This window comes from Corvus hawaiiensis, chromosome 8 (genome assembly GCF_020740725.1).
Source record: "Corvus hawaiiensis isolate bCorHaw1 chromosome 8, bCorHaw1.pri.cur, whole genome shotgun sequence".
Lineage (NCBI taxonomy): Eukaryota > Metazoa > Chordata > Aves > Passeriformes > Corvidae > Corvus > Corvus hawaiiensis.
Window position 1 is genome coordinate 36,998,878 of NC_063220.1, and position 27,361 is coordinate 37,026,238.

Here is a 27,361-nt window from a genome sequence, read left to right on the forward strand (position 1 = left end):
ATATAACACAATCTTTGTTCTCCTGCTGGCTTTTTTAATAGTCTTTGTTAACAAAATGAATTTTATTAGACTGGGAAAGAGGAAGGAGGCTGTACCAGGGGAGTTCTGTCCCACTGAGATGTCTGGGTGCTGCAGAGGGAATTGTTTTAAACCAAAAGAGGAGGAGTTTAGATGAGATGTTAGGAAGGAATTGTTCCCTGGGAGGGTGGGCAGGCCCTGGCACAGGGTGCCCAGAGCAGCTGGGGCTGCCCCTGGATCCCTGGCAGTGCCCAAGGCCAGGCTGGACATTGGGGCTTGGAGCAGCCTGGGACAGTGGGAGGTGGGTGAAGGTGGAAGAGGATGAGCTTTAAGGTCCTTTCCAACCCAAACCATTCCATGATCCCATGGTACTGCAGTTCTGCAGCGCTACGAAGGATTAGATCCAATATAGGAGTTGGTAGCAAGTTGAGCATCTGTAATAATTTCTATTTAGATATAATTTACCCCTCTCACATTGTCTGATTTGGTTGGGGTCTGATGTGACCCTTGATATAGCTCTCATTCTTTCATCGTCAGCTTGACGGGGCCAAGTCCTGAGCAGGAGCAGAGATGGCATCAGTGGAGAGCTCTTCCATGCAAAGCTGGAATTTCATCACAGTGTTATCATTACTCATCCTCCTTCCCAATTTGTTCTCTGCTCCAGCTCTGATCTGCAGGAAATCTCCATTTTAGGAGCCGGGGCAAACTGATAAGTAGTTGCTCCCTCTGAGTATCTGTAGTATTTGGGATTTGTGACGATTTTGCTTTAAATATGAAAACAGATCTAAGTTGTGGAAGAGCAAACACCTGCTGGGGTGTCAGGAATTGGGGAAATGCTGCTTTAGGCAAATCCCAGTCCCTTTAACCTCTTTCAGCAGTGAAAGGTCAGCACATCTTGTCCATGTGAGTTCATTCTGCCTTTGTCTCTCCCCTTAAGTACCAGCTCTGTGTTCTGGCTGTCCCGTTACCCCACATCCTCACAGGCTCCACGGCTTCGCTTCCCATTCCGCAGGGAAGATTTTCCTCTGACTGACTGCAGCAAAGTCTGGCTGAGAACATTTCCCAGAAGCAATCCCTCCCTCTGTGGAGAGCTTTAATTCCTTCCTGGAAATAAATGATGTTGTTCTGACCTTTGTCTGTGTGCCAGAATAGATCCTGGTGCTGTATTGAGTGAATGGGTATTTTCTGTCTTTCGAGGACCTTTTTTTCCTTCTAATCATGGCCACACAAAACTACTCGAGCAATATCAGCAAAACTCAGCATGGTGCTATTTTTATGAAAGCTGAATTCCAAATTTAATTAGAATTGCTCATATTATGCTTTTAATCTGCAATATAGTGCAATTAAGAGTAATAGGCTTCCTTCTCCTCAGACTTCCTCTATCCAAAGATTGTTGTAGGCGATATGGAAACTAAATCCAGCGTTCCTCGAGTGGGCTTTGAAAAGTCAGATCATCTTTGGATGATAAATCTTCATTTCAGCTGGCCATGAGGTTTCTATTACATAGGCGACAGCATTAATTCAATGCTGATAATCAATTCCATGTGCTGAATATTAATAGGAAGATTTAGAGATGAGGATATTAAAGAATTAAAAGGATTTCTCTGGTCTTTATCATTTATTTAGTGTAATTAAAGACTTCCTCATGACTGCTGGCTGTGTCCTAGGATAAGCCTAACATAATTTTGAGCATTTACCCTTTCCTTCTTAAAAACCATAATACAAATAATCCAGACTTATCCTTAAGAAAAATTCAAAGGCCTAAATTGTTGTTCTCTAGTTTTGCTGAAGTCATTTCAATTTTCAGGCACAAAATGTGAAAATAGAAAACTTGATAGACATAAATGCATTGGTCATGCCCAGGAATGGCTCCAAGAAAATGAATTAAACCAACAATAAATTCCCAATAAGATCAGAAGCGCAAAGCCTGTGGCAAAATAAGCACAGATAGCAAAAAGAAAAAAGGAGATTTAACTCCCCCCTACTGAGCAAATGTTAGGAAAGGTGTAATTGGAATAATCATGTTGGTATAAGAAATTAGTAACACAAGCTCCAGGGCAACTCCTGATGGATACAGAAAGTCCAGGAGTAGAAGAGAAGTTGTTTCACTGCTTGAGCAGAGGTGTGAGGGAAGAGGGTTCCCTCCCAATCCCCCTTTCCATGTGCTGAGTCCCTTTGGATGCACTGGCTCTTGGGGATTGGGGATTTCTCCTCATCATTTCACAATCTAAAGCAAGAAAAGAGCCCTAAGCTTCTCCAGCCTTTCCCATGCAATGATCCCTGTGTCCAGAGCAAACCCAAAGAAAACCATATTTGATGTTAGAGATGTGTATTTCTTTCCATGCTAATTACATTTCTAATTACATTCTCTTTCACCCCTCTCCAGCGAGAATGGCAGTGTGCATCTTTGTGCAGGCTCACAGCATTATCCTAATTTATTTCTTTTCTTTTTCTGGCTTCTAGGCGAGGATATGCTCAGCAAGAGGTAAGGCTGGTGCCCAGTCACCTTTAAAATGTTAATTACACCAACGTGCTTTTGCTGTGCAGCCCAAGAGTGTGGGCAGCAGGGGAGTGGGGGATTCTCCCCTTCTGCTCTGCTCAGGTGAGACCCCACCTGGAATTCTGTGCACAGTTCTGGTGCCTCCAACACAAGAAGGACATGGAACTGTTGGAGCAGGTCCAGAGGAGGCGGCTGAGTTGCTGAGGGGACTGGAGCACCTCCCCTCTGGAGCCAGGCTGGGAGAGCTGGGGCTGCTCAGCCGGGAGAGGAGAAGGTTGTGTGGAGAGCTCACAGCTCCTTCCAGGGTCTGAAGGGATACAGGGAAACTGGAGAGGGACCCTGCAGCAGGAACTGGAGGGCCAGGACACAGGGAATGGGTTCAGAGTGCCAGAGGGCAGGGCTGGATGGGAGATTGGGAAGGAATTGTTCCCTGGCAGGGTGGGCAGGCCCTGGCACAGGGTGCCCAGAGCAGCTGTGGCTGCCCCTGGATCCCTGGCAGTGCCCAAGGCCAGGCTGGACATTGGGGCTTGGAGCAGCCTGGGACAGTGGAAGGTGTCCCTGCCATGGCAGGGGGTGGGATGAGCTGAGTTATAAGGCCCCTTCCATCCCAAACCACTCTGGGATTGTGTGTTGTGGAACTCCCGGGTACTGGGTGCTTTAGAGACCAGAAATTGAAAGTGATCCAAGAAGTTGATGAGGCGTAGATCCCTTGGGGGCTGAGATCCATTGTGGCACGGGTGCGACCTCCAGCTCCGAGATTGCTGCTTGACCATTCCACGCCTGCTGTGTTTTCCAGTGTCACACCCAGTCACCTGGCAGGCAGGGATGGGGCTCCACGGACCTTCCCTGCAGCGCTCTGAGGTCTGCTGCTCCTGCAGCATCACTTTGTCCAGCAATGAAACTCAGGGAGAAGAGTTTCCTTCAGAACAATCTCATTCAATAATTGGAAAGTTCTCCAAAATACGTTTCTATCATAAAGGCTGATATTTGCTGATTTTTTTTCTCCCTTTGCACAGCTGGTTTGTGTCTCTTAATTCAGACAGAGAATTTGGTTCTCTTGGCCTCTGGTAGAAGTTCTCGAGTTAAATATTTCAGACAATCATCACAAAAACTGGGAATTTGATTTTATATTTAGGCAAAAGAAATGGTGGGCTGTAAAGGGATTTTACTGCAGCAGGTGCTCTGTGTTGTCACAGGGTATGGAAGTATCCAGCTGCCTGCCATAAAAAAACTTTAAAGGACCTGTGGTTTCAGCATTTATTACTAATCTTAGACACCAATCACCTGCACTTTAATTGTTGCTGCCTAATTAACCTCCTTCTCATTTTCTCTTGTAGCAACAGCAGTTGCTGAGACCTTCTCTTCTCAGACCAGAGGTACCACTATTTTTCATTCCTTAATTATTCTATAAGTTTTGAAATGGCTTTTACATCATTCTCTAATGAAAACTCGTCTGGCTCAGGTAATTTTTCCCCCTAGCTCTTCCATAAAAAGTAAAGTTCTGGCATTGTAAGCCCAGTTATGTTATTTTAATTAAATACCTTAAATTTACTGCGTCTTGGTACTTCCAAGGCCAGGTTGGACAGGGCTTGGAGCAGCCTGGGATAGAGGAAGGTGGGACTGGATGGGCTTTAAAGTCTCTCCCAAACCACTCAGGGATCTGTGATTTTCCCCATGAGCATCTTACAGTGGCTCACACGGGCTGCATCCCACAGTTCCAGATTTCCAGACAGAATTATTTCATTGCTCTCCAACTGCCATCTGATCTTTTCCGAGTGTCAGTCAGCTGCTGATGGATTATTGCAGCTGGAGCTGAGCTGAGCAGTTGGTGCTGGAAGCTTTAGCATCTTGCTGTGCAGTGCAATTGCAAACCTTTCTATTTCCAATCTTTTAGCCCCAAAATTGTTTCCAGAATAAGCAGTAAAAGCCAGAGTGAGACATTGCTATTTTTGTGCTACAGGATGGGGATCATTTTTGCAGTCAGAAGAAGTAATTACATCATAAGGAATAATAATATCAGTAATTACATTTGGGCCTTTTTCACACTGTTTGCACTCAATCAGTGTTTCTCTTTTCCAGGAGTTAAGTATGGAGTCTGGAATTGATCCAGGGCAGGAATACTATGGCCAGGATTACTACAGTTATGAGCATGGGTATAGTTCCATTTTTCCTCTTTATTTCTGAAAGTGGTGCTTTTCCAGGCTGGTGATGTTTATTATTCCAGCAGTTAATCGTGGGACCTCCCTTCACCTCAGGATGACTTTAATCTTTGTGTCCACAAAGGCGGGAACAGACAACAAAACTCTTTGCAGAGGTTAAGGGGGTATTTGATAACTCCCTGCTCCTTTAGTAATGGCATTTTCCCCTTGCAGAGTGCACAGCCCATCTCTCAGGCTGGCTTTACATCCTTTGTGTGTGTATTTCTGCTGTCTGGGAGATTAATTTCCATCACCTCCTCCCCTCCTGAGTTCAGGTATTAATCCTTTCTTCTCCCAGTTCCCACCCAGCCACTGGCCTTTTAAATTTCCCTCAAAAAACACCATCCTGCCTTGTGGTATTTTGAATTTCCCGCAAAAAACACCATCCTGCCTCATGGCCTGTTAAATTTCCCTCAAAAACTGCCATCCTCTCTTGTAGCCTGTTATTTTCCTTCAAAAAATGCCAACCTGCGTTGTGGCCTTCTGAATTTCCCTCAAAAACCCAATCCTGCCTTGTTCTGATAAAGCCCATCGGACTGCAGGCTCTTCAGGAATTACCTGGCATTCTCCAGAACTGATCCCAGGGAAGCTGCTCTTTCATTCCATGGTTATTAAGAAAGATCCCCCCAAAAACTCAGGTGTATTGAAGGAAGGTTGATGCACTTAGTGGGGTCTTGACTGATCCAACAGACCTCAAAATTCAGGTCGCCCTGAAGGGCTTGTGCCCATTGGAACAGGAGGTTTGGGATTTGGTTGCCGCTAAGGAAAGAAGGGAGAGGGAAACACAAGGAAAGCCGTTCCCATCCCTCTGGATGTGAATGTGTGCACTGATGGCTGCGTGATGAGAGGCGTGAGCCCATTTGGGCCCACCCTGAGGAGCTGTGGTGTCCCTGGCAGGTACGAGCTGCCGCAGTACGGGAGCCGCCGGCGCCTGCTGTCCCCGTCGGGGATGTACGATGAGTACGGCGAGGTCGTGGTGGAGAGTGATGGTGGCTACTACTACAGTCCCCACGGGCCAGCTGCAGAGGAGGTAAGGAAGAGACTCTGGAGGGCTCCTTCTGTCCCTGCAACTGCTTGAAGGGCCACCAAGCCTCATCAGGTGTACACTGGAATTGGTTAGAATTAGGTTTTTTATAGATCAGTGTTAAGCATTGTTGGCCCTTCTGAGGGCCTGTAAAGTTTGCCAGCATAAAATTCCTTTTCGTTTTCTAGGCACAAAAAGGAATTGCTGAGTTTCATCTGGTTTTAGTTCAAAGAACAATCCACTTAGACTTAGGTAATTCATATCATTACCAAATGAGGAAACCTTCCAGTATTTGAAGGGGCCTACAGGGAAGCCGGAGAAGAACTCTTCAGCAGGAACTGGAGTGGCAGGACAAGAGGAATGGCTTCAGACTGGAAAAGGGAAAATTTAGATGGGATACTGGGAAGGAATTGTTCCCTGGCAGGGTGGGCAGGCCCTGGCACAGGGTGCCCAGAGCAGCTGGGGCTGCCCCTGGATCCCTGGCAGTGCCCAAGGCCAGGCTGGACATTGGGGCTTGGAGCAGCCTGGGACAGTGGGAGGTGTCCCTGCCGTGGCAGGGGAGGCACTGGATGGGCTTTGAGGTCCTTCCAACCCAAACCATTCTGGGATTCTGTGAGTCCATTACTGATATTCCTCTGACTTTTCAAGGAAAAAAACGGTACCTAAACTCATTTGTCATAAAGTTCACAATGAAAACCAAAAAAATAGGAAATGTCAGTGGTAATCAGAAGAAAGTCAATACGTTTATTTTGAGAAAAAAGTTGAATTTTTATAAATGCCAGATCTTAATCCACTATTAAATGAGAAGAGAGAACATTTCAGTGTTTTCCCCATTTCAGAGTAAGGTAGTTGTGCACTTCCAGCCCATTCTACAACTCCCTAAAACTCTAAAATTCCAAAACATTCCCCGTAACTTTGTTAAGAAAACTTCTAAACCAGGTAAGTTCATTTTGATGCTGGGAAATAAATGTTGCATCTATTCCTACCCTATTTTAAGGTACAGGTTTTCATAATAACTCTCTTTCAAGTGGTAATCAATTGATTTTCATAATTTGCAGGGCATGAGTCCAGTCAGAGGCCCTCCCAGCAGAGGGATAAGCCAGGCAGCAGGGCCTCAAATGGAAGGGAGACCTGTAGGTGTTGGGATGGACCTCAGCCGTGGTCCTGGAAGAGGATTTAGGAGCAGCCAGGGAAAAAGGAGGCTAAAGGGAGTGATGCATTTAAGTCGTGTGGCAGTCAGTGCCCACAAACCTGTAGGAAGAGCTGAGTCTGCTCGTTCCCGGTGGAAGAGAGCAAAGATATTCCCGATGATCCTGCAGAAAGTGAAAGGTAGGAAAGATTCCAGCTATGCCAAGCTGCTGTCGGCTCGCCAAGCGGACGGGGACAAACCCATGATGATCAGGGGAAGCTACTTCCAGAAATCCACGGATGACAGGCCCTCCATGAGGAAACTAAACCACGTGTTGAAGCGCATCAGCGTCTCCAGGAAATTCCAGGAGGGCCTTGGCAAGGATTTGGCGCGTGGAGAGGAAGGGTCTGAAAGGGAGGAAGCCAAGTCGGGGGTTTCGATCAGTATCACGGCAGACAGCGAGCAGGAGGACAGCGACTACGAGAGGAGGACGAGGAGGAGGAGGCGCACCTCGGATGAGTCCTCTGAGAAGAGCAGCAGCTCCGGCTCCGAGTCGGAAGACAAAGACTACTTGAAAATAACCCTGGATCAGGATGAGGCCACGGAAAGCACCGTGGACTCGGATGAGGAAACGGGGGATTTGGGGGATTCCGATGACGAGTCTGAATCCAGCTCCAGCAGTGAGTCAGAGGAGGACTCGTCAGGAGAGGACGATGATGAGGAAGACTCTGAGAGCGATGAAGATGGCAGCATGTCCAAGAGCTCATCCTCACGGAGCTCCTACAGCAGGACCAGTGAGTCCAGCAGCAGGAGAAGCACGGAAATGTCCAGTGTGAAAAGCTGGGCAGGCAGCTCCCGTGGCAAACGCTCCAGCCAGAAATCCATGAGCTCTACCACCTCAGGTAGCGACAGGGACACGAGCTACAGGAGAACCTCAGGATCCAGCTACAAGAGCAAAACCTCCTCTGCCAGCGTGGAAATAGAGGACACCATAGAAGAGGTGTCAGAAGAAGAGGAAGAGGCAGAGGAAACAGCAGATAACTCAAACAGGGCGGATTCTAAAACTGCCAAGGCAAAAGCTGCTGCTGCTGGAGAGGGCAAGGGAGGACAATCAGCTGTTCCTGGTGAGGAGAGCGAGGAGGAAAGTGCAGAGGAGGTTGATCCAGAGGACAGTGACAGGGAGGACACTGCCAGTAAGAATGAATCTTCTTGCCTAGACAGTGAAATCAGCACGACTTCCAAAGGTACCACAGGGGCAAAAAGCTCAGGCAGTGCCACGTCGGGGAAAACCACCACGTCCCCTGGGACTGAGACTCAGAGCTCTGACACCAACAGGAAAGGAGCGAAATCACAGAAAAAGGTGTCCCAGGAAAGCAGCCAGTCCCAGGGTACTGGAACTGCGGAGTCAGAGGCCACGGGTGACTCCACCTCCTTCTAAAGAGGAGTGACAGTAGGTGATGGTTTGCAGTGAGGAGTGCCTTTGCTTGCTGTGCCTTCAGTGTGGTCTTTCCTAAGCGATGCTCACGGGCTGCAGACAGCCAAAAGGAGAGGGCAAAGCTTATTGATCCAGCATTTCACTGTCCTTGGGAGAGAACTGTGGAAAACCAACCTAATTCCAGCCCTGTGGATATATACATATTAAAAAATTATGTATATACACATACACACACTAGAGGTATACTGTCATAGATGTAGAAAATTCAGTTTTCATGGAGCAATGAAACATGGGATTTAGGGAAGAACAGGATTGAGGAGGAGGATGTAAAGATTTTAAAGTCATCCATGTTTTCATCTTAGACATTAATGCCATATAATAACACGTGCTAATCTTCAGGTGAGTTCTCTGCTGTCATGGTCAGCTCTGTTTGCAGGGAGGACAAGTGGAATTGCAGCAAAACAACATTCCCAAAATTGCAGGGGATAACTGGGAGAGCTGGGATTGGGCTGTTTTCTGGATCACAGGATTCAGGTTACAAACACCAGTGATGCACGAGCCAGGAATGCTGAGGCAGGAGGACCAAGTGAGCTTGGTCAGGAGAGGAAATGGATTACATTTCCCAGCCTCTGCCCTTCCCACCTATCACCGTACAGTGGTTTTGTTTTATTTTATTTTGTTTTGTTTTGTTTTATTTTATTTTATTCTATTCTATTCTATTCTATTCTATTCTATTTTGTTTTTATTTTATTTCATTTCACTTCATTATTTCATTTCATTTCATTTCATTTCATTTCATTTCATTTCATTTCATTTTTTATTTTGTGCAAACATCTCTTTGAACTAGATCCATGATCACTGACCTGCCCCTTTGCATCCCCACACAGCACAGCGTTGTAGCTGCACACAGTGTTTTAAAGTAAATCCCACTTAAACCAAGCAGGAATAGATCCACTGGAATATATCCATGTGAAGAACATTGTCTCTCTTTGCCAGGAACAATAGAATAGGCATCTAAGTAATTTTTACCAAGTGTGACTTCTCAAAACCTTAATATTTATCACCTATTTGTACCTTGCATGATTTTCTTTCTCTCAAAACTGGCTTTTCTCTTGTTCCTGTGTGTGTTTTGTAGTGGGGGTTAACCGTGATGGCATCTTAGTGTTTGAATTACTCATTCAAGAAGGGTAATAGTTCTTTTCAGTGTGCTGCAAGGAGGCATTTCTTTTTAAAAGATCAATTATAAATTATAATACCTAGTGGGGGTTGTGTGCTCACCACAGAGGGATTACTGCTGCTACAAAGTCACAGCAGTGTGGCACTTGTTTGCATTAATTCTTAAAAAAAATACGTAAGTTATATAAACCTAAAATCTGGTTTCTCCACTGTCTTCCCGAGCATCCCACCTGCCTGGAATATTTACAAAGCCTTACACAGAGCTGTTCTGTTTTTTAACCAGCCAGTTTTGCCAGCGCTCTGCCTGAGAATTTCCCTGGTGTATGTCGCGGGATTTTCTCTGCTGGATGTGTGGTGCACACAAAGCAGAGCTGCCCAGTGCATGGAATTCACAATGCAAGGGAAGAAAACTTCCAAGGCCTTCCTAGAGTTTATACCTTGGAGTGGTTTCTTAAAAGGATCTCTCACACAGTGGCTTCCTCCTCGGTGCAAAACTAATAGAAATTGATGAGTTACTAATTAATTAACAGAAAGGGCAGGGAAATGAAGAAACAGTGCTGGGTTGTCCTGACACTTCTCTTTGTTGTCCAACAGTGGGCCAAAAAGAAGAGGATCAAGTTGGTGGTGGACCCGGAGTACGAGACCAGCTCCACGGGCGAGGAGAGCGCTCCCGACCCCAGCCAGAGGAGCCGGATGAGCACCCCCGGCGTCCAACCCAGCGGCAACGGCAACGTCTACATCGCCCAGAACGGCTCCGTGGTGCGCACCCGCCGCGGCTGCCTCGGCAACAACCTCAAAGTCACGTCCCCGGTGAGGCTGGGGAAGCAGTTCAAGAAGCTGGACAAGCTGGCGGTGACGCACGAGGAGAGCGTCCCGCTGAACACGTTGTCCAAGGGACCGTCCCCAGGCGACAAAATGAACTCCAGGCCGTGCAGTGTCTCCTTTTCCTCTACTATAGGGGCTGAAAATGCAGTGACAAAGGCTGGGCCGGCCAAACTGAAAAGCACAGATGAGCAGGAATCGGTTGTTGACCACGAGGATGTCAAGGAGCCCTTGGAGTCGCACAGTGAACACACACAGTCCGATGAGGAGGAGCTCTGGATGGGCCCTTGGAACAACCTCCACATACCAATGACAAAACTGTGATTTTAGTTGATTTTTTTAGTTTCATTTTTACTTCGGTTTATAATAAACTGCGCTTTTTATTGTCACCCAGGGGCAGACGTACGGAGTTTGTATGGTGCACATCCGTTGTCCACGACAAACGGCACGCTTTAAAATTCCCAGACAAAATTTGCACTCACATTTGGACCGATCCATTGTCCTCCCCAGTTCTGACAGGCTCCCATCTCACTAAACACTACTTGGTTTCGATTAATGAGTTCTTTTTGGATCTGGAGTTCTTGTTTAATAAACAGTAAACTACTAATAAATGCACAGCCCCCTTTGGTTTAACCCTCCAGACAGCTCTATACCTGCCTGGCTTTGTTTTTCTGTATGGTACTTGTGGCTCTACTGTCTAGATTTGGGAATTGTCTGTTTATGGTCAAGATTCATATCCAGAGCTCTGCCTTCTGACCTCAGAGTAATAAATTCAAAATAAACCCATCCAAGTCAATGGAGCAAATCCTCGGCTGCTGCTGAAATTTGAGTCCCAATTCCAAAGTCAGAGCAATTTATGCAAACAATGCCCAGCTGGCAGTTATGGAATCAGAATTCCTGACATTACAGTGCTGCCACTTAGAAAAGTGCAAGAGAAGCTGAAATAAGATAAAAATTGCAACGAGGAAGGCAATGTGTAGCAATTAATCTTATTCAGAGCTACCTGGCCATGGTTTGTTCATTTTCTTTTGTAAATTAGCTTGTTCCAATTTTCTTCTCCAGTCAATTTTTCATCTTTTCATCTCTTCCCCCATCAGTTCTGTTTGCTTCTTTCCACAACCTTTAGGTGCAGTTTTTATGCTCCATCAGTAATTGTCATCCTATGGCTGTGTTCCTCTGGAATAAAGCAGGATGATCCACGAGCCTGTGTGATAGCGGGAGGCACTAAAGAGTAATTAATGGGAAGAGGATGGATCCATTCCCAAGCCCAACTGGCTGCTGGGTTAAGTAGTGCCATCACCATTCCACTTTGATCACTTTGAACACAAACCTGCTGCAAAGACAAATGGATCCCACAGGGAAGAGGAGAAAGAGGGAGTATTTTGTGAAGTTAACATGCACAGAGAGATCTGGGAAGGGCAGAGGGTCTCAGGACACACACACATAGAGTTGTTCCAAAATTTTAGTACTCATTACATGTGAAATACACGACAAATTTGGGAACCTGGTTACAGCTCCTGCTTTTACCTCGAAGTTTTGAGTGTGCTGTGTCCCAGCTTGGGCAGGGAGCTGAGAATTGTCACTGTTTGTTGTCACCACCACCCAAAAAAGACAAAGCAAAGCGGTTTTCTCCGCAAAGGCAAAAAGCAGAACCACGTTCACACGAGAAAAGTGTCCTGTTGTGTTGTGCAAACCTTTCCGGGGTAAGACCAAACCAATCGTGAGAACAACCTGGATTCCTCTGGAAAGATTGGAAGAGCCAACAGATGAATGTGTGTAATTAATAAGGAAGGGATTGGCATCACCACTCTCTCCCCGTTCCACAGCTGAGGCCTCACCACGGGGTCTGGCTGAGGACGGATCCGCTCTGGCGGTGAAAGGACTTTGTGCTGCTGGGGCTCTGTTGGTTTTCCCTTTGCCCAGGGAAGTCCCTGGGAGTGTCTGTCTTTGGGAGCTGTCTGCGTGTGGTGTCAATGTGACCTCTCTGTCCAATACCTCCTTCTCAAGCTGAGCCTTCTGACCAAATATTCTGAGCAATGGTGCTTGTTTTTAGGCATGAGAAATGCACTGTAGCCTCTCACACGTGGGAAAAACAGAACACCAGGAGTTTCTTTTCCCTAATTCCTTTTTCTTGGCACATTTGCACTTGGGACCGGAGCTAAAGCAGCTGTTTGGAGTTTAGCTGGAGGCTGGACATACAGATAAGACTGATGGAAGAAAGAAAAAAAAATCTATTCTTTGAAATAACGAGTAAAGTGTTATATTTTAATCCTGTTTAAGACACTGTTATTATTTCACTGCCTCACTTTTTATTGCAGAGTCTCTCAGTTCTGTCCTTAATATTCATTAGGGTTTTTAGAGAAACGCTTTCTCCCAGTTTTCTGAGGGAAAAAGAAGTTGTTTCTTTATTTCTAGAGCAACTACAGCAGCTGTAGCTCTGGGAAGGATGCTGGGGCTGGACACCAGTGGTCAGTAGTGCTGTCCATGCTTATCCAAGGGAAATCTCTTCCCCACCAGCTCCTTTGTGCTGTCCAGGTGCTCAGAGCATCTCCCACAGTGCAGAGATCAGAAATCCCACCTTTTTTTCAGCAATGGGGGGCTGCGTTGTCTAAAATTAACTCAGTTTTTGCTGAACCTTCAAAACTGGGAACACTTTGGGGAAATCTTTCTTGGGTGCACAAGATTTGGGGGGTTGGGGGAGGGGTATTTTTTTTCTCTTTTATTTTGTGGTGGTGTCATTCTGTCAATTAATACAGAATTCCAGCCTTTGCTTTCTGGGGATGCCATTCCATGAATAACTCCAGCTTTAGGCTGTGAGCAGGCGCTGGCAGCCAGAACAAACGGCAGGAACCTCACAGATTGATCCAGTAAAAAAAAAAACCTTTTATTTCCCTTTGGGAAGCGAGGCATTAGCACAGCTTTGGATGCAGGGAGCAGAATTCCGGATTTGTGCCTTGGGATGTAATTTACAGCTATTTAAGCACCGAAATTTGTCAGGCTGAGGCAAGGCACGAGCAGCTTCCCCTGGGTGGCAGAAGCACTCGCTGGCTGGCGGATCAAGGTGATAATCATCCCTCCTGCCACTGGTTTAATTCCTGCACTCCTCCAAGCAGCATTTTGTGGCTTAGCACAGCTCCTGCTACATTTTCACACCAGGGAAGATCCAAATGAGGAATTTTGGGGCTGCAGGAGGGCAGTGCAATTCCCACTGGGGAGGGGAAAAGGAAAGCAAGGTGGAAAATGGAGTATTTCTATTTTCTCCCTTGATTAAGTATTTACTACTATAAAGAAAGGCTCACAGATCTATCAGGGACCTGTTGGGAAATAAAATATGAATATTAAAATATTTCTGTATCAATGGTGGGGAGTCCCTGCAGCCAGGATTTGGAGTGAGGGAAAGGGCAGCGTGGTTGTGATGGGTGACAAATGTCTGTCTGCTGGCAGAAATGTCCCAGCATGGTACCTCAGCATCCTCCCATCACAGCCTGAATCCTGCCAGACCCTGGAAAACACTCAGCAAAATGGAAAAGTGATTGGGGAGAAAAAATAAAAGTGATTTTTTAGCAAATGGTGGAAAAACTCCCAGTGGGAATGGGCTGGTTTGGGCCAGTGACAGCCATGGAAATGCTGCCTGGGAAGTGTCACACATTCCAAGGGAACACAGCTTGATATTTACAGGAGTCTCCAGTGCATGACAGGCACAGTGGTGGTTGTCCCCAGGTTCCTTCTGTGTGATGCTCTTAGGGACTGGGAAGTGACTTCCCATTTTCCAGCATTTTATTCCAGTAAATGCCAGGTGTGACTGGGAAGGTTAAAATTAGGGATAATTTCCAGCTGGTGGATGGGCATAAATGGTTCTTACCTTGTTCTCTCCTTCTCTTGCTCACCCCTCAAATGCTGCTGCAGAAATGGTGACTTTAAAACTCTCCTGAAGGACTGGGCCACCCAGGAGGACCTGGACCAGCTCCAGAAGGGACCCTTGGGAATCTCGTGGGGTTTAACCAGGCCAGGTGCTGGTGCTGCACCCAGATCAGGGCAACTCCTGGCATCAATCCAGGGGATGAGCAGCTGGAGCAGCCCTGGAGAAGGACCTGGGGGTGCTGTGGGCGAGAGCTGGGACCCAGAACCCCCCCGTGCCCTGGGCTGAGCCCCCAGCGTGGGCAGCAGGGGAGGGGGGATTCTGCCCCTGTGCCCCTGTGCTCAGGTGAGACCCCACCTGCAGAGCTGCCCCAGCCCTGGGGCCCAGCACAGGAGGGACCTGGAGCTGCTGGAGAGAGGCCAGAGGAGGCTCCAGGATGAGCAGGGGGATGGAGCAGCTCTGCTGGGAGGAAAGGCTGGGAGAGCTGGGACTGTTCAGCCTGGAGAGGAGAAGCTTTGGGGTGACCTCACTGTGACCTTCCAGGGCCTGAAGGAGCTACAGGAAACATGGAGAGAGACTCTCGACAAGGGATGGAGGGCCAGGACACAGGGAATGGCTTCCCAGTGCCAGAGGGCAGGGATGGATGGGATATTGGGAAGGAATTGTTCCCTGGCAGGGTGGGCAGGCCCTGGCACAGGGTGCCCAGAGCAGCTGGGGCTGCCCCTGGATCCCTGGCAGTGCCCAAGGCCAGGCTGGACATTGGGACTTGGAGCAGCCTGGGACAGTGGAAGGTGTCCCTGCCCATGGCAGGGGTGGGGTGAGCTGAGCTTTGAGGCCCCTTCCAAGGGAAGCCATTCCATGATTCCATGTTGCTAAGTTAGCACTGTTAGTCTGAGGAACTCGTTCATTTATTACAAAGCATTGATAAACCTCAGCTTTGATAAGCCCAAAGAACGGTGCAGGTCAGCAGGTGACTTTTGGAGGCAGCTGGCTCTCAGAAGTCCATTTGATGAGGACTGAGGAGTTTTGCCTTTTTTCCTTATTTCTGGAAGAAGGGAGTGTCAGTGATTTCCCTGTTTGGACTGAGTGGGCCCAGCTGATTCCAGGCTAAAGCTGGAGCTGGAGCTGGATCAAAACTGTAGCAACAACAGGAGCAGACTCAGGTAATTCACTCAGAGCTGAAAAACCAAGGCTTTTGAGGTGGCAGCAGCCAGGACAGCTGGAATGTTGTTTATCTGTCTGGCAGTGATTGTTGCTCATTACAGGATGAAATTGTATTGATCCTCTCAGGAGTCACCCAGCAGGAGCAACAACCCTGCAAAAGGTGGTTCCAGCCTGGCCTTGGGCACTGCCAGGGATCCAGGGGCAGCCACAGCTGCTCTGGGAAATCCATTCCAGGGCCTTCCCACCCTCCCAGGGAGCAATTCCTCCCCAATATCCCATCCATCCCTGCCCTCTGGCAGTGGGATTCCTTGTGGAGTTGCCATGCTTTTCACAGACCCATGGGGTTTAACCAATATTTGGCTTCCAGGAAGTCCTGGAAGCTTTGCTCAGAGGGGAAAACATCTGGGAAGTTGTTTGTGCTGGATTCCCGTGTGGATTTGGGGAAGGGAAGTGTCCCTGCAGTGGCTCTTTCGAAGCTCTTCTAAGAGCAAAGGCAAAATCCTGAGTCAAACTGTTGGAATCTTCATCTTCAGAGCTCTGCTGAAACACCTGAAGAATAGAGAATATCACCCAAGCTAAAATTAACCTTTTTTAGTGCTTACCACTCCAGATTTTGTTCTCTGTTCCCAGAAGATTGTGGGCATGGTACCCAACTAAGCAGAACATGAGAGCAGGCCCAGGGCTGCTCCCAGGGCAGGTGCTCCTGGGAATGCTAAAGTCCAGGCAGAGGTTCTGGGGGAGATTTTTGGGGATCCAGGGATGGGATGCTTCTAGAGAATGGTGCAGAGCTGAATGCTGTGGTGCTGGAGGGAGGTTTAGTTTTGTTTCAAGACTTTAGAGAGAATGATAACACCAAAGTTCACAGAAGCTCTGCTTTGCTGTGGTTATTTTTAGTATCTGAGGAAGAATTTCTTCTCTCACTAAAGGTCACCAAAGGAAAACTGTAATAAGGTCATTATTCAATCTGATGAATTGTGCACAGGTAGAAAGATGATTATTTTTTAATGTGTTACATTTCAGATATCAAACCTAGACAGTGTCACTCTCCCAGCATTCACAAAGAGCTGCTTCATTCCAAGTTGTTCTCTCAGAAATGTGGGTGAGAGGCTCTTTTAACGAAAAAGGAAAGTGCACACGTTAAATATATCAAATATTGAGCAGGCTTTGCTGCGATTTAGCATTACACAGAGCTAGTCCTGGGGAGAGGGGGCAAACAAAATGCTTAATGCTGATCAATCACCATGGCTTCAATGAAGAACATGAAAGATAAGCTCAAAACTTTACCCCATCACCAAACCAAGAATGATAAATATTTGTCTCTCCCAGCAGTTTAATTTACTGCTGCACATTTTTGCCTTGCAGGCTGGAAATGCAGAAATAAATGGGGGCTGGGGATGGGAATTCTGAGGAGACATCAGGGCACGCACCTCGAACGGGGACAGCGGTGTGGGAGGGATTGGGAAGGAGAGTGGTGATCCCTGGCTCTTATTCTTGGCTCCAGCACTGCCTCCTCCTTCCTTTCATCCCAAAAGGTGAGGCAGGGCTGTGTCAGGGATGGAGGGACACACACGGGTGCCCCAGGAGAGGCAGGGCTGTGCCCAAGGATGGAGGGACACACACGGGTGCCCCAGGAGAGGCAGGGCTGTGCCAGGGATGGAGGGACACACACGGGTGCCGCGCTGGGCATTGTGCTGCCCGGGCTAATGAAGCTGCCAGGACGACAAAGGACAGCCCGGGCTCGTGGACCAGCCCTGCCCTGGTGTGCCTGGAGGGGGTTTGCTCCCTTCCTGCCCTTCCACAGACACCCACCACCGTCCTTCTCCCGCTGGGAAAGTGCAGAGAGCGCTGGCTAAAACATCTTCCTGGGAAGTGAAAGGTGGAAATCCTGGTTACGAATGGGATCTGTCTCCAACGGGGCAGGAGGAAGGAGCAGCCCACGGGCACGAGGTGCAGCTCCCACCAAATCCAGAGCCCCATTCCCACTCCGCTGCAAGGGGGAGGCAGCTGAAGAGCTCCCTGTCCCAAATGAGTTTGGGGTAGCAGGGTGCTCCACAAATTAGGAGGTCACAGCGATTTGAGCAGCTGCTCCTGTCCTGACACAGCTTTCCAGCCTTCCCAACAACCTGGGACTCCTCAAATTAACACATAATGGTTAAAGGAGGAGAGTAAAAAGAACAGACAGCAAAGCTGCTGGGTTTAGGCAGTGAAATCCCCCCAGGCCATATCACCTGGATTCCTGTGCTTCCTGCCAGCATGATTTGCCTTTCAGGGATTTAGAGGGAGGGGTGTGGAAGTTATTTACTCCCGGATGGTGACAAACATTCATCCGAGCGCTGCTGGTTCAGCCTCCATAGGAAGTAACGCGGGATCACGGAGCGGCTTGGGTTGGGAGGGAGGAATGTTTGTCCCTAAGGAAAGGAAAAAAGTTATCAGGGAAAGTGGGCGGGATGGTAGGAGAAGCTGGGAAAGATGGGAATCAAGGATTCCCAACGTGCTGGTAAGCTCTACCCCCCTCCCAAAGGAATCACTGCATCCCTAGGGATCTGCAGGGAAACCTGGTGAAGGCTCAGCCCAGAGTTGTGCACTCTGCTGAGCCAGCTGCAGGTGATAGGCTCGGCCTTAGCCACTACAGCACAAATCCAGCCCTTGAGAAACATATCCAGTGCCAGTTTACGGAATTCTGGGAGATGGCTGGATTTTAATTGGCCAATCCCCACCCTTTCCCTCTGTGCCAAAGCAAGAAGCTTCCTCAGGCAGGATTTAAGGGCACATCTATCAGCTGGAGCATTCATGAGTGACTCCCCAGGCATCAAGATACCCCAAATATCAAGGTTCTGCCCTATTTTAGACAAATTTTTACAAACGATCAGCAGAAGAAGGTCTGGAATTTGGAAAATCTGCCCCCACTCAGCCGTGGCAGCTGCACCTTTGCACTTAGCTGTGCTCGTATGATTTATTAGATTTTATTGCCCGAAAAATGTAAAAATAGAGCATATTTAGAAGTGCCCATGGATGGACCTTGGAGCAGTCTGGGATAGTGGGAGGTGTCCCTGTCCACGGCAGGGGGTGGGGTGAGATGGGCTTTAAGGTGTGTTCCAACCTGAACCATCCTGAGATTCGGGGATTCCCAACCTCTCCTGGCACATCTGCCTTCTCCCCCAACAGCAGCAATGTGAATTTAGCTGGTGTTTAATCCCTCTCCATCTCTCTAGAAAACGTTTGGTTTTTATAGAAATGATAAAATAAAAGGTCTGGTCAGGTAGGAGGCCTTGGGGAGATTTTATTTACGGTTGAACACAGCTCTGCGGGGCTGGACTGAGGAGGAAAATACAACCCGCAAACTGAACACGGTTCTCTTTCCTACTCTACGTCACAACAAAGGCTGCAGGATTATCTTTTGGAAAAGGTTGAGGAAAGAAGGGTTTGTTTCACAGTCTTGGTGTAAAACACATTTCCAGACCCTTCCTGGCTACATCCAGGGAAAGGAGTGTTAGCGTGGATCTCACAGGATCACTGAAATCCCCCAAACCAACCAAACAAAATGATTTCTTCATAGGTCCTGAGCTGGAAGGAACCCACAAGGATCATTCAGACAGCCCCAAAAATCTCAGAGCAGCATTTCTCATTAACTTGAAATCCCAAAGGCAGCCTGAAAAGAACCAGAAATTCGGAAATTCAAGTTCTTTTCATGAGTGAGTGCTTTATCTACAGGCTGGAACGGGCTTGTTGCACTTGGCAGAGCCCTGTGATCCACAGCCATGGATCCTGTGGGAAGCGCTCCTGCCCGGCCCTGCAGCACCACAACCCCGCCGTGCTTCCATCACCAGCACTTCCCAGGTGCCTGGTCAGAATTAGCCCATCAGTAATTAGTTCTCCAGCAGGTGTGAGGTACTAATTAGCTCTCCTAAGACTTGAGGACCTTTATTTTTTAATAAGGTTCTCACTACAAGTCCTGCTTTCAGGTTTATTTCCTGGGGAAACAGCACTGAGTTGGGTGCAGTGTCCACCCGCCTGTCAGGAATAATTTCTGAACCGAATGTCCAATTTCATCCAGATTTGAAGGAGGATTTGCAGTCTCCAAATTAATTAATTTTCCACAAGCTGCAGGAAAATTGACAGCTGGACAGAGGGAAGGGTGAAGGAGAGAACTGCTTCAGTGACCTCCGAGGAAGAGAATTCAGCTGCTGCCCCTCCAGCTGGTCACAAGCAGATGGGCAGCCAGGTTATTCCACGATTCCTGAAGTGTCCTGGGAATGCCTGATGTCACTGTGGAGTGGGTGGCAGAGGGATGGATGAGGGAAATCTCATCCAGGGGATCCTGGGGGACACCGAGCTGTCCCTGAGCCTGCAGAGTGTCCTGGGGCCAAGGAGGCCAATGGGATCCTGGGGGCAGCAGGACAGAAGAGCATTCCCAGCAGGGCAGGGAGGGATCCTGCCCCTCTGGGCAGCCCTGGAGGCACCTCTGGAGTGCTGTGTCCAGCCCTGGCTCCTCAGCACAGCAGGGCCAGGGAGCTCCTGGAGCGGGGCCGGCGGAGGCTGCGCAGCTGAGCAAGGGCCTGGAGCATCTCCGTGCCCAGCACAGGCTGAGGGAGCCGGGGCTGCTCAGCCTCGAGAGGAGCCCCAGCTGAGAGGGGCCCTCAGCCCTGGCTGTCCCTGGCTGCAGGGAGGGCTCCGAGCAGGGCCCGGGCTCTGCTCCGGGGCCCAGCAATGGCACCAGAGCACCGGGCAGGGCCTGAGCCCAGCAATTGCCCTGCCCAGGAGGCAGAACTGCTGCCCTGGGCAGTGCCCAGCCCTGAGCACATTGGCCACAGAGGCTCTGGGCTCTCCTCCCTGGGGCTGTTGCAGAGCTGTGTGCACACAGTGCTGTGCCTGTGCTCCGGGATGGCCCTGCTGGAGCTGGGAGGAGAGAGCAGATGCCCTCTGTGCTCCCTGCAGCCTGAGCCATCCTGGGATCCTGTGAAATCCAAATACTTCCTTTGCTCCTGGTGCAAACTCCTTTCTTTTCCTGCTGTCACACACAGCTGGGACCTCAAAAAGGATCACTGAAGGAGGTGAAGATCAGTCTCCGCTGTCTGATGTGTACATCTGCCATGAGATGTGATGTGCCCATCACTGTTGCCCTTTTCCTGGCAGAACAATTAAAGCACTGGCCTCCAGCAGAAAAAAAACCCTTTGACTTTTGGGTTTAGATAATGTTTTGAAGATATAATAGGAATTTAATATGTGGAATAGGAACAATTATTCGCTCACTTATAATGAGAATTATGGCAGCAGTGCAATACCAATTTTCTCCCCACTAAAAGGAAGTCCTAATTAGAATGATAATGTCTCTGCTTTGGAGAAGCTTTTAAAGGAACTTCGAGGTCACCTCCACTTTTGTGGGAATTGGCAGCTCATTCTCAGTTTCATTTTAGTCGTGACTCTCACCACAAACCCACAGCCTCCCACTAAATGAAGTTGCACAATAGCTGAGTTTCAATTAGAGATGCTCAGGGTTTCTTCTGCGCTGTGCAGGGAATTCAGGGTGATACTTTTTGGCTATTATATTAACTCCCTAGAAACTGAGTTACTGTGCCTTTTACAGTCACTTCCTAAGAGTTAAAGGGAACAAGGCTTGTGTTTTAACTCTTGATTCTCAGGGGCACGGCTGAGAACTCCGAATGATTTCAGTGTGTGCCGTGTCTGGGGGTAGAGAGCAACGTTTGTATTGAGATTTCCAGGCAGCCAGGTGTTAGTAGGAAGTACAGAAAACCACAATAAACTACGGCCACGTTACTAAAAACCTCCAATGGTGCTTCTGTTCTTCTTCTGGCCATTTTTAATGCATGATGTGACTCCCTGGGTGGCTGACATTGATCAGCACTGGCCATGCACCTCCTTCCTCCCTCCCTCCCAGCACTTTGCCATGTCGTTTTCTCTTTTTCCTGCCCTTCTGCCCAAATCCCAACCTGTCTTGTGACCATCTGCACCCCCCCACCTCTGCCAACATCTGGCTCCTGCACCGGGTGTGCCTTGGCCAGGTGCTGCCAGCCCTGGAATCGGCTCAGAGTGGGTTACATAACACAGAATCTATGAGAGCTCAGGGCTCGTGGTTGTGATTTTTATCTGAAGTGGATCAACCAAGTCTCTTAAATTCATTAATAAAAATTAACAGGATATTTTCAACGTACAATTTGCAGCATCAAACCAGGAGCTGAAAGGAGCCAGAGCAGCAGCTGGACATGAAGGCAAACCGATACCTGCTAATGAATTTCACAGATTAAAAGGTTAAGAACTTAAAGCCTAAAATGGGCTTTGCACATGCAGCTGTAGAACTGATGTATTCCTCTTCTCCCTCTCCCCTGAAATCCTTTTTCCCCTATAAAGTTGTAGGAGAGTCCCCCTTGTGGCCCTGGCCAGGAAAGCATCGCTGGGATTTTTTACCTGCTTTAATTTTCCCCACCTACTCTGCAAGTTAAATGAGAGAATTTTCCCTGTTTGGGATGGAAGTGACCCCAAAAACCATCTCACCCCACCCTCTGCCATGGGCAGGGACACCTTCCACTATCCCAGAGTTCTCCAAGCCCCGTCCAACCTGGCCTTGGACATTTCCAGGGCTGGAGCAGCTTCTCTGGGAATCTGTGCCAGGGCCTCGTCAGCTGGGGCTGCAACACAGCCTCTGTGAAATGTGGTACTGGAGCAGGGAGAAAAGGGGTTTTGAGGGATTTTCCTCCATTCTGAAAAGCAGAAGTGGGGAAGAGGAAAAAAGTCACTGGGTCATAGAATCATAAAATCCTTGACGTTGGAAAAGCCCTCTGAGCTCACCGAGTTCAACCCTTCCCCCAGCACCGCTGTGCTCACCACTCACCCTTGTCCCCAGGTGCCACATCCACAGGGCTTTTGAACACTTCCAGGAAGGATGAGTCCCCCACTTCCATGGGCAGCCTGTCCCAAGGCCTGACCATCTTTCCAGTGAAGAAATTTCCCCTAAAATCCAAACAGTCCTCAGAGCCCCCATAGCTACATCAACCCTCACAGTGCCCACTGCCCCTAACGCCCTCACAGCCCTGAAAACCCTCATAGCCCTGAAAGACCTCACAGCCCCCAGAGCCATCTCAACCCTCACAACCTCAATTGCCCTCAAACCCCATATCCCTGAGAGCCCTGAGAGACCTCACAGCCCCCACAGTCCCCAGATCCATCTCAGCCCTCAAACCCCATAGCCCTCACAGAGCCCTCAGAGCCCTCACAGCCCCCATAGTCCCCACAGACCTCACAGCCCTCATAGGCCTCAAAGACTCCTTAGCCCTCACTGTCCCTCACAGCCCCCAGAGCCCCAGGCCCATCCCAGCCTTCACAGACCCCACTGCCCTCACAGCCCCCAGAGCCCTCAAAGCCACCACAGCCCTTACAGACCCCATAGGCCATACAGACCCCATAGCCCTCCCAGACCCATCTCAGCCCTCACAGATCCCATAGCTCTCCCACCCCCTATGGCCCTCACAGCTCCCAAAGCTCTCAGAGCACTGAAAAACCTCCCAGACCCTGTAGTCCTCAAAGTCCCTACAGCCCTCACAGCCCCCAGAGCCCTCATAGCCACCAGAGCCCTGAAAGACCCCAGAGCCCACACAGACCCCATAGCTACACAGGTCCTACAGCCCTCACGGCCCCTGTAGGCCATAGAGACCCCACAGCCCTCAGAGTCCCCAGAGTCCCCAGACCCATCTCAGCCCTCACAGATCCCATAGCTCTCCCACTCCCTATATCCCACACAGCTCCCATAGCCCTCAGAGCACTGAGAAACCTCTCAGACGCCATAGTCCTCAAAGGCCCTACAGCCCTCACAGCCCCCACAGCCATCCCCTGGCCCAGCCTGAGGCCGTTTCCCCTTGTCCTGTCCCTGTTCCCTGGCAGCAGAGCCCGACCCCCCCGGCTGCCCCCTCCTGTCAGGGACTTGTGCAGAGCCACAAGGTCCCCCCTGAGCCTCCTTTGCTCCAGGCTCAGCCCCTTTCCCAGCTCCCTCAGCCGCTCCTGGGGCTCCAGACATGGAGCTGTCTGGTGTATTCCGGGCTGTTTTTACTGGAGTTAAGGCTGAATTAGGGTTTAGGCTGATAAAGAGAACTCCCCTCTTCTTTGAGGAAGAATTCCTTCCTTCCTTCCTTCCTTCTTTCCTTCCTTGGAGGTCTTTTCCAACCTAAATGACTCTGTGCCATCCTTTTTGTGTGACACACCTCGTATCCAAGCCAGCAGCACTCAGAACCACTTTTCCCATTATCACGGATTTTCCCTGGGCCACCAAGGCTCCTCCCTGTGTAAAGGGTTTATTGAATTAAAGGAGAAGGTGCTGAAAGTTGTGTGGATTTCCTAATGTTACCTCCCCAGGACTTCCCAGGCTACGTGGGAGGTGCTCTGAGCAAGAGCTCGATGCCCACATCCCACCTGGTTTGATCCAAGAGTTTCCATCCTCATCTGGATGTGCCTGGAAAGCTCTTCAGGCCACAGCTTGGGGCAGGTGTCTCAGATATTCCCATATTTAGTGGGTTTGTTTGGGTATTTTTGGTAAAGATTTGCATTATGGAATAAATATCGATCATTTTTATTGCTCCAAGGTGAAAACACACAGCCATTCCTGGTTTTCTTTATAAAAACTCCAAACAATCCCAAACCAGGCTTTATTTGGGGATACAGCCAGTTTGGGAAGCTGAAACAGCCTCTGGAGAAAGCATCAAGCATCAAGGTGCAGGGAACTGGGAAGCTGAGGAATGACTTATACCCCTCACCCTCCTTTTCCATCACAGTGTGCAAAATAAAACCAGGAAAGCCTGCGAATTCTTGGGAACAGGGCGGGGATTTGCTGGGCCAGGCAAGAAAGCTCTGAGGAGAATAATCCTGCTGGGAAAACCAAAGAGTGGGATTTCTTTAGAAGTCTCTTACTGGCCAGAACTGGGAGTTTCTGGGTTCTCCCAGCCCGGTGTCTCTGGAAGGCGTTTGTGCAGTCTGAGCAGGGCCCAGAAGATGTCAGCACAGGACAGGAAAAAAGCAGGAAAGTGTTCACATCCTCTCAAAACTCTCTGCAATAGCCAGCCCAGGCAATCCTGAGGGATTTATATTTAGAAAACTGTTGCATATATTTTTTTTTTTAATAATTAAACGAACATGAACTCAATTATGGTAAGAAAAAAGCCTAAAATGTGGGGGAAGTTGCAACATTTCTTTTTTTCTGGGGGGGGATTTTTTCAGGAAAGATTTCCATTCTGCCACAGATATTTATAATTGACTCGCAAGGCAAAAGCGAAGCCTATTTTTGAACAGTCCCAAAAGCAGCCATGGGAAAAACCTTGGATTTCTCCATAAAAGGAGTGGTCAGATGGTCAAATGAGTGGGTTCATTAAAAACAAGCAGCGTCCTGCTCTGCTTTTTGCCTTTCCTGTGCCTTTCATTTCCTCTGAAGCACCAGAACTTGAAGGAGTTTCTCCTTTTTTACCACAAAGGTCATTTTTTACAACATAACAGTGATGAGCAAATAAATAAAACGACTTTTCCTTTTGCAAAGTCAGAAAAAAAATGCTGCGAAGGAGAATATCCATGATGTGTCAGAGGAATCCACTTGGGAATAACACTGGCATCCACAGAAGCTTTATGGGATCTGCAGCTGGATGTTCCGGGGTATTTTGGCTGCTCTCCCTTAACTCCTGAGTCTCCAGTTTCCATCTCTCCACAGGGGTTTTCTACTCTACAGGGAATATAAAAGAATGCAGAGATAAAAGAAAATATCAAAGGCCCACTTTTTCCTGTAGAAAATCCCAGTATCTGCAATATTTCCCAAGGAATTCTGTCTCTTATTTGGCAGGAGTAGGAAGATTTTGATTGTAATGATGGAAGAGATCTCTATGCTAAACATTTCTAAATATTTCATTTGTAAAGTTCATTTGAAATTAAACATTTCCTTTTTTTTTTTTTTTAAAGGGTCTCAGGGGGAAAAAAAAAGTAAGAAGGCTTGCCCTTAAATCCTGCTGGTTTTTTTTCAAGATCTTGTCAATATTTGAACGTTCATTCCATGGAAGTTTTGCTCCTGACTTGAAGGAATTACAGCCCAGCCCCAAATCTTCACATCTTGGCTCTGCTGCCACTAAATCCTGTTGTATTTTCTTACTTATGGGGCATTTCCCACACTCGATGTGGGGATTCAGGGTTATATATAGAGCTGGGAGCTATAAAACCAGAATTATGTCTACAATGATGTCAGTTCTTACCACTGACCTGTTCTTGCCCCTTGGCTCTGCTCTGGCTGGGTATTTTTAGTTTTCCCTGTTTTCAGAGCGTCTTCACACACCCTAAACTTACCCATTCCTTTTTTTAGCTGGAGGATTTTATCAATAAATAGATTTTTGGCAGGATGATTTTTGCATTATTTGGAGAAAATGATGTAAAGGAGCCACAGGCTGAAGCTGTATCTCCTTGGGTTTGCAAATTTAAAGGGAAATTAAATCATAGGATCGTTAAGATTGGGAAAAATCTCCAAGATCAGCCAGCACTGCCAGGGCCACCACTAAACCATGTCCCCAAGGGTCACATCCACACATTCTTGAACATCTCCAGGGATGTGAACTCCAATTCCTTGAGCAGCCTTTTCCAGGGCTTGACAGCCCTTCCAGTGAAGAGATTTTCCTTAATATTCCCCCGGCACAACTCGCTCAGACTGATTCCTGTTAAATTTTACCCCACTGAAGGCATTTTGGAGGAATAAATTAAAATTAGTGTTTAAAAAGCTGAACAGGCCGCTCTGGGCTGGAGACTGGAAGGATCTGGGCAGATGCAATCAGTGAGAGATTGAAGACAACATAATTAACACCAGTCAAAGGCATCTTGGGAGAAATAATTCCTGCAAAGCAAATATCAAATTTGTCCTGACAGGGTCAGGAATTTAATCAAGACAATCACCTTTTAGGAGCAGGGCTGCGAAATCATTCGCTGCCCTTAATTAAAGGCAGGAGAAAGGGCATCTCCTGGGGTGCTAAATCCAGAGTAGAGCGAAAAAAGGAGTTCAAAGAGGAGGCAGCTCTGATTTGGGGAGTGAAGATCCCCACATGGGGCTCTGGCCTTCAGCTCTCACACAGGAGCTGGGGTGAGTTCATCCAGAGCTCCTTAAAGCAGCACTGGAGACACAGGCCAATAAAAGCATTGCCCATCCCTGTAAGAGGAAATCATGGAACCAGAGAATCCCACAAGGGTTTGGGGTGGAAGGGACCTTAAAGACCATCTCATTCCAACCCCTGCCATGGGCAGGATGCCACCCACTGGATCACAGCTGGGCTGCAATGCTGGCAGGGAGAGCTGGGAATGTTCTGGAGAGGAGAAAGTTGTGTGGAGACCTCACAGCTCCTTCCAGAGTCTGAAGGGATACAGGGGAGCTGGAGAGGGACCCTGCAGCAGGAACTGGAGAGACAGGACAAAGGGAATGGGTTCAGAGTGACAGAGGGGAAATTTAAATGGGATATTGGGCAGGAATTGTTCCCTGGCAGGGTGGGCAGGCCCTGGCACAGGGTGCCCAGAGCAGCTGGGGCTGCCCCTGGATCCCTGGCAGTGTCCAAGGCCAGGCTGGACATTGGGGCTTGGAGCAGCCCGGGACAGTGGAAGGTGTCCCTGCCCATGGCAGGACATGGGATGAGATCATCTTAAAGGCCCCTTCCAACCCAAACCATTCTGGAATTCCATGATTTTTACCTCAGTGCACACGTTAATCAGCAGACTTGCACTGCACCAATGAATGTGGATATTTGTGTAACGTGTGTTTTGGTAAGAAAGCACACAGGAAATCTACATCGTGGAAACACCAATCCTAAATCGTTTGGTGCCATTTTCAGGACAGCATCTGGATGGAAAATCCAGGATTGGAGAGCAAGCAGAGGATCCTAACTAGGTGATGTGCACGTGAAGAGATCTCTCCTCTTGCAACTTCACTACGGGGGAGAAGGGGAGGAGGAACCCCCAGGGTGCTCAGGAATCCCAGGGCAGGTAAGGAGAGGCTTTTTTGGAGTCATGCTATCCCACAGGACA

At 48.5% G+C, this 27,361-nt stretch overlaps 1 protein-coding gene across 1 annotated transcript in view; it reads left to right on the plus strand.

The window, feature by feature from the left end:
* The window catches only part of PCDH15 (protocadherin related 15), a 711,356-nt gene extending 698,785 nt beyond the window's left edge, over window positions 1-12,571 (plus strand). Inside the window, exons 35-40 of the mRNA XM_048310479.1 lie at window positions 2,482-2,503; window positions 3,856-3,894; window positions 4,598-4,671; window positions 5,614-5,746; window positions 6,799-8,211; window positions 10,075-12,571. Of these exons, the coding sequence (XP_048166436.1) occupies window positions 2,482-2,503; window positions 3,856-3,894; window positions 4,598-4,671; window positions 5,614-5,746; window positions 6,799-8,211; window positions 10,075-10,626 (2,233 nt within the window). The 3' untranslated portion in view covers window positions 10,627-12,571. The remainder of the gene's footprint in view (window positions 1-2,481; window positions 2,504-3,855; window positions 3,895-4,597; window positions 4,672-5,613; window positions 5,747-6,798; window positions 8,212-10,074) is intronic.
* The last annotated feature ends 14,790 nt before the right edge of the window (window positions 12,572-27,361 follow it).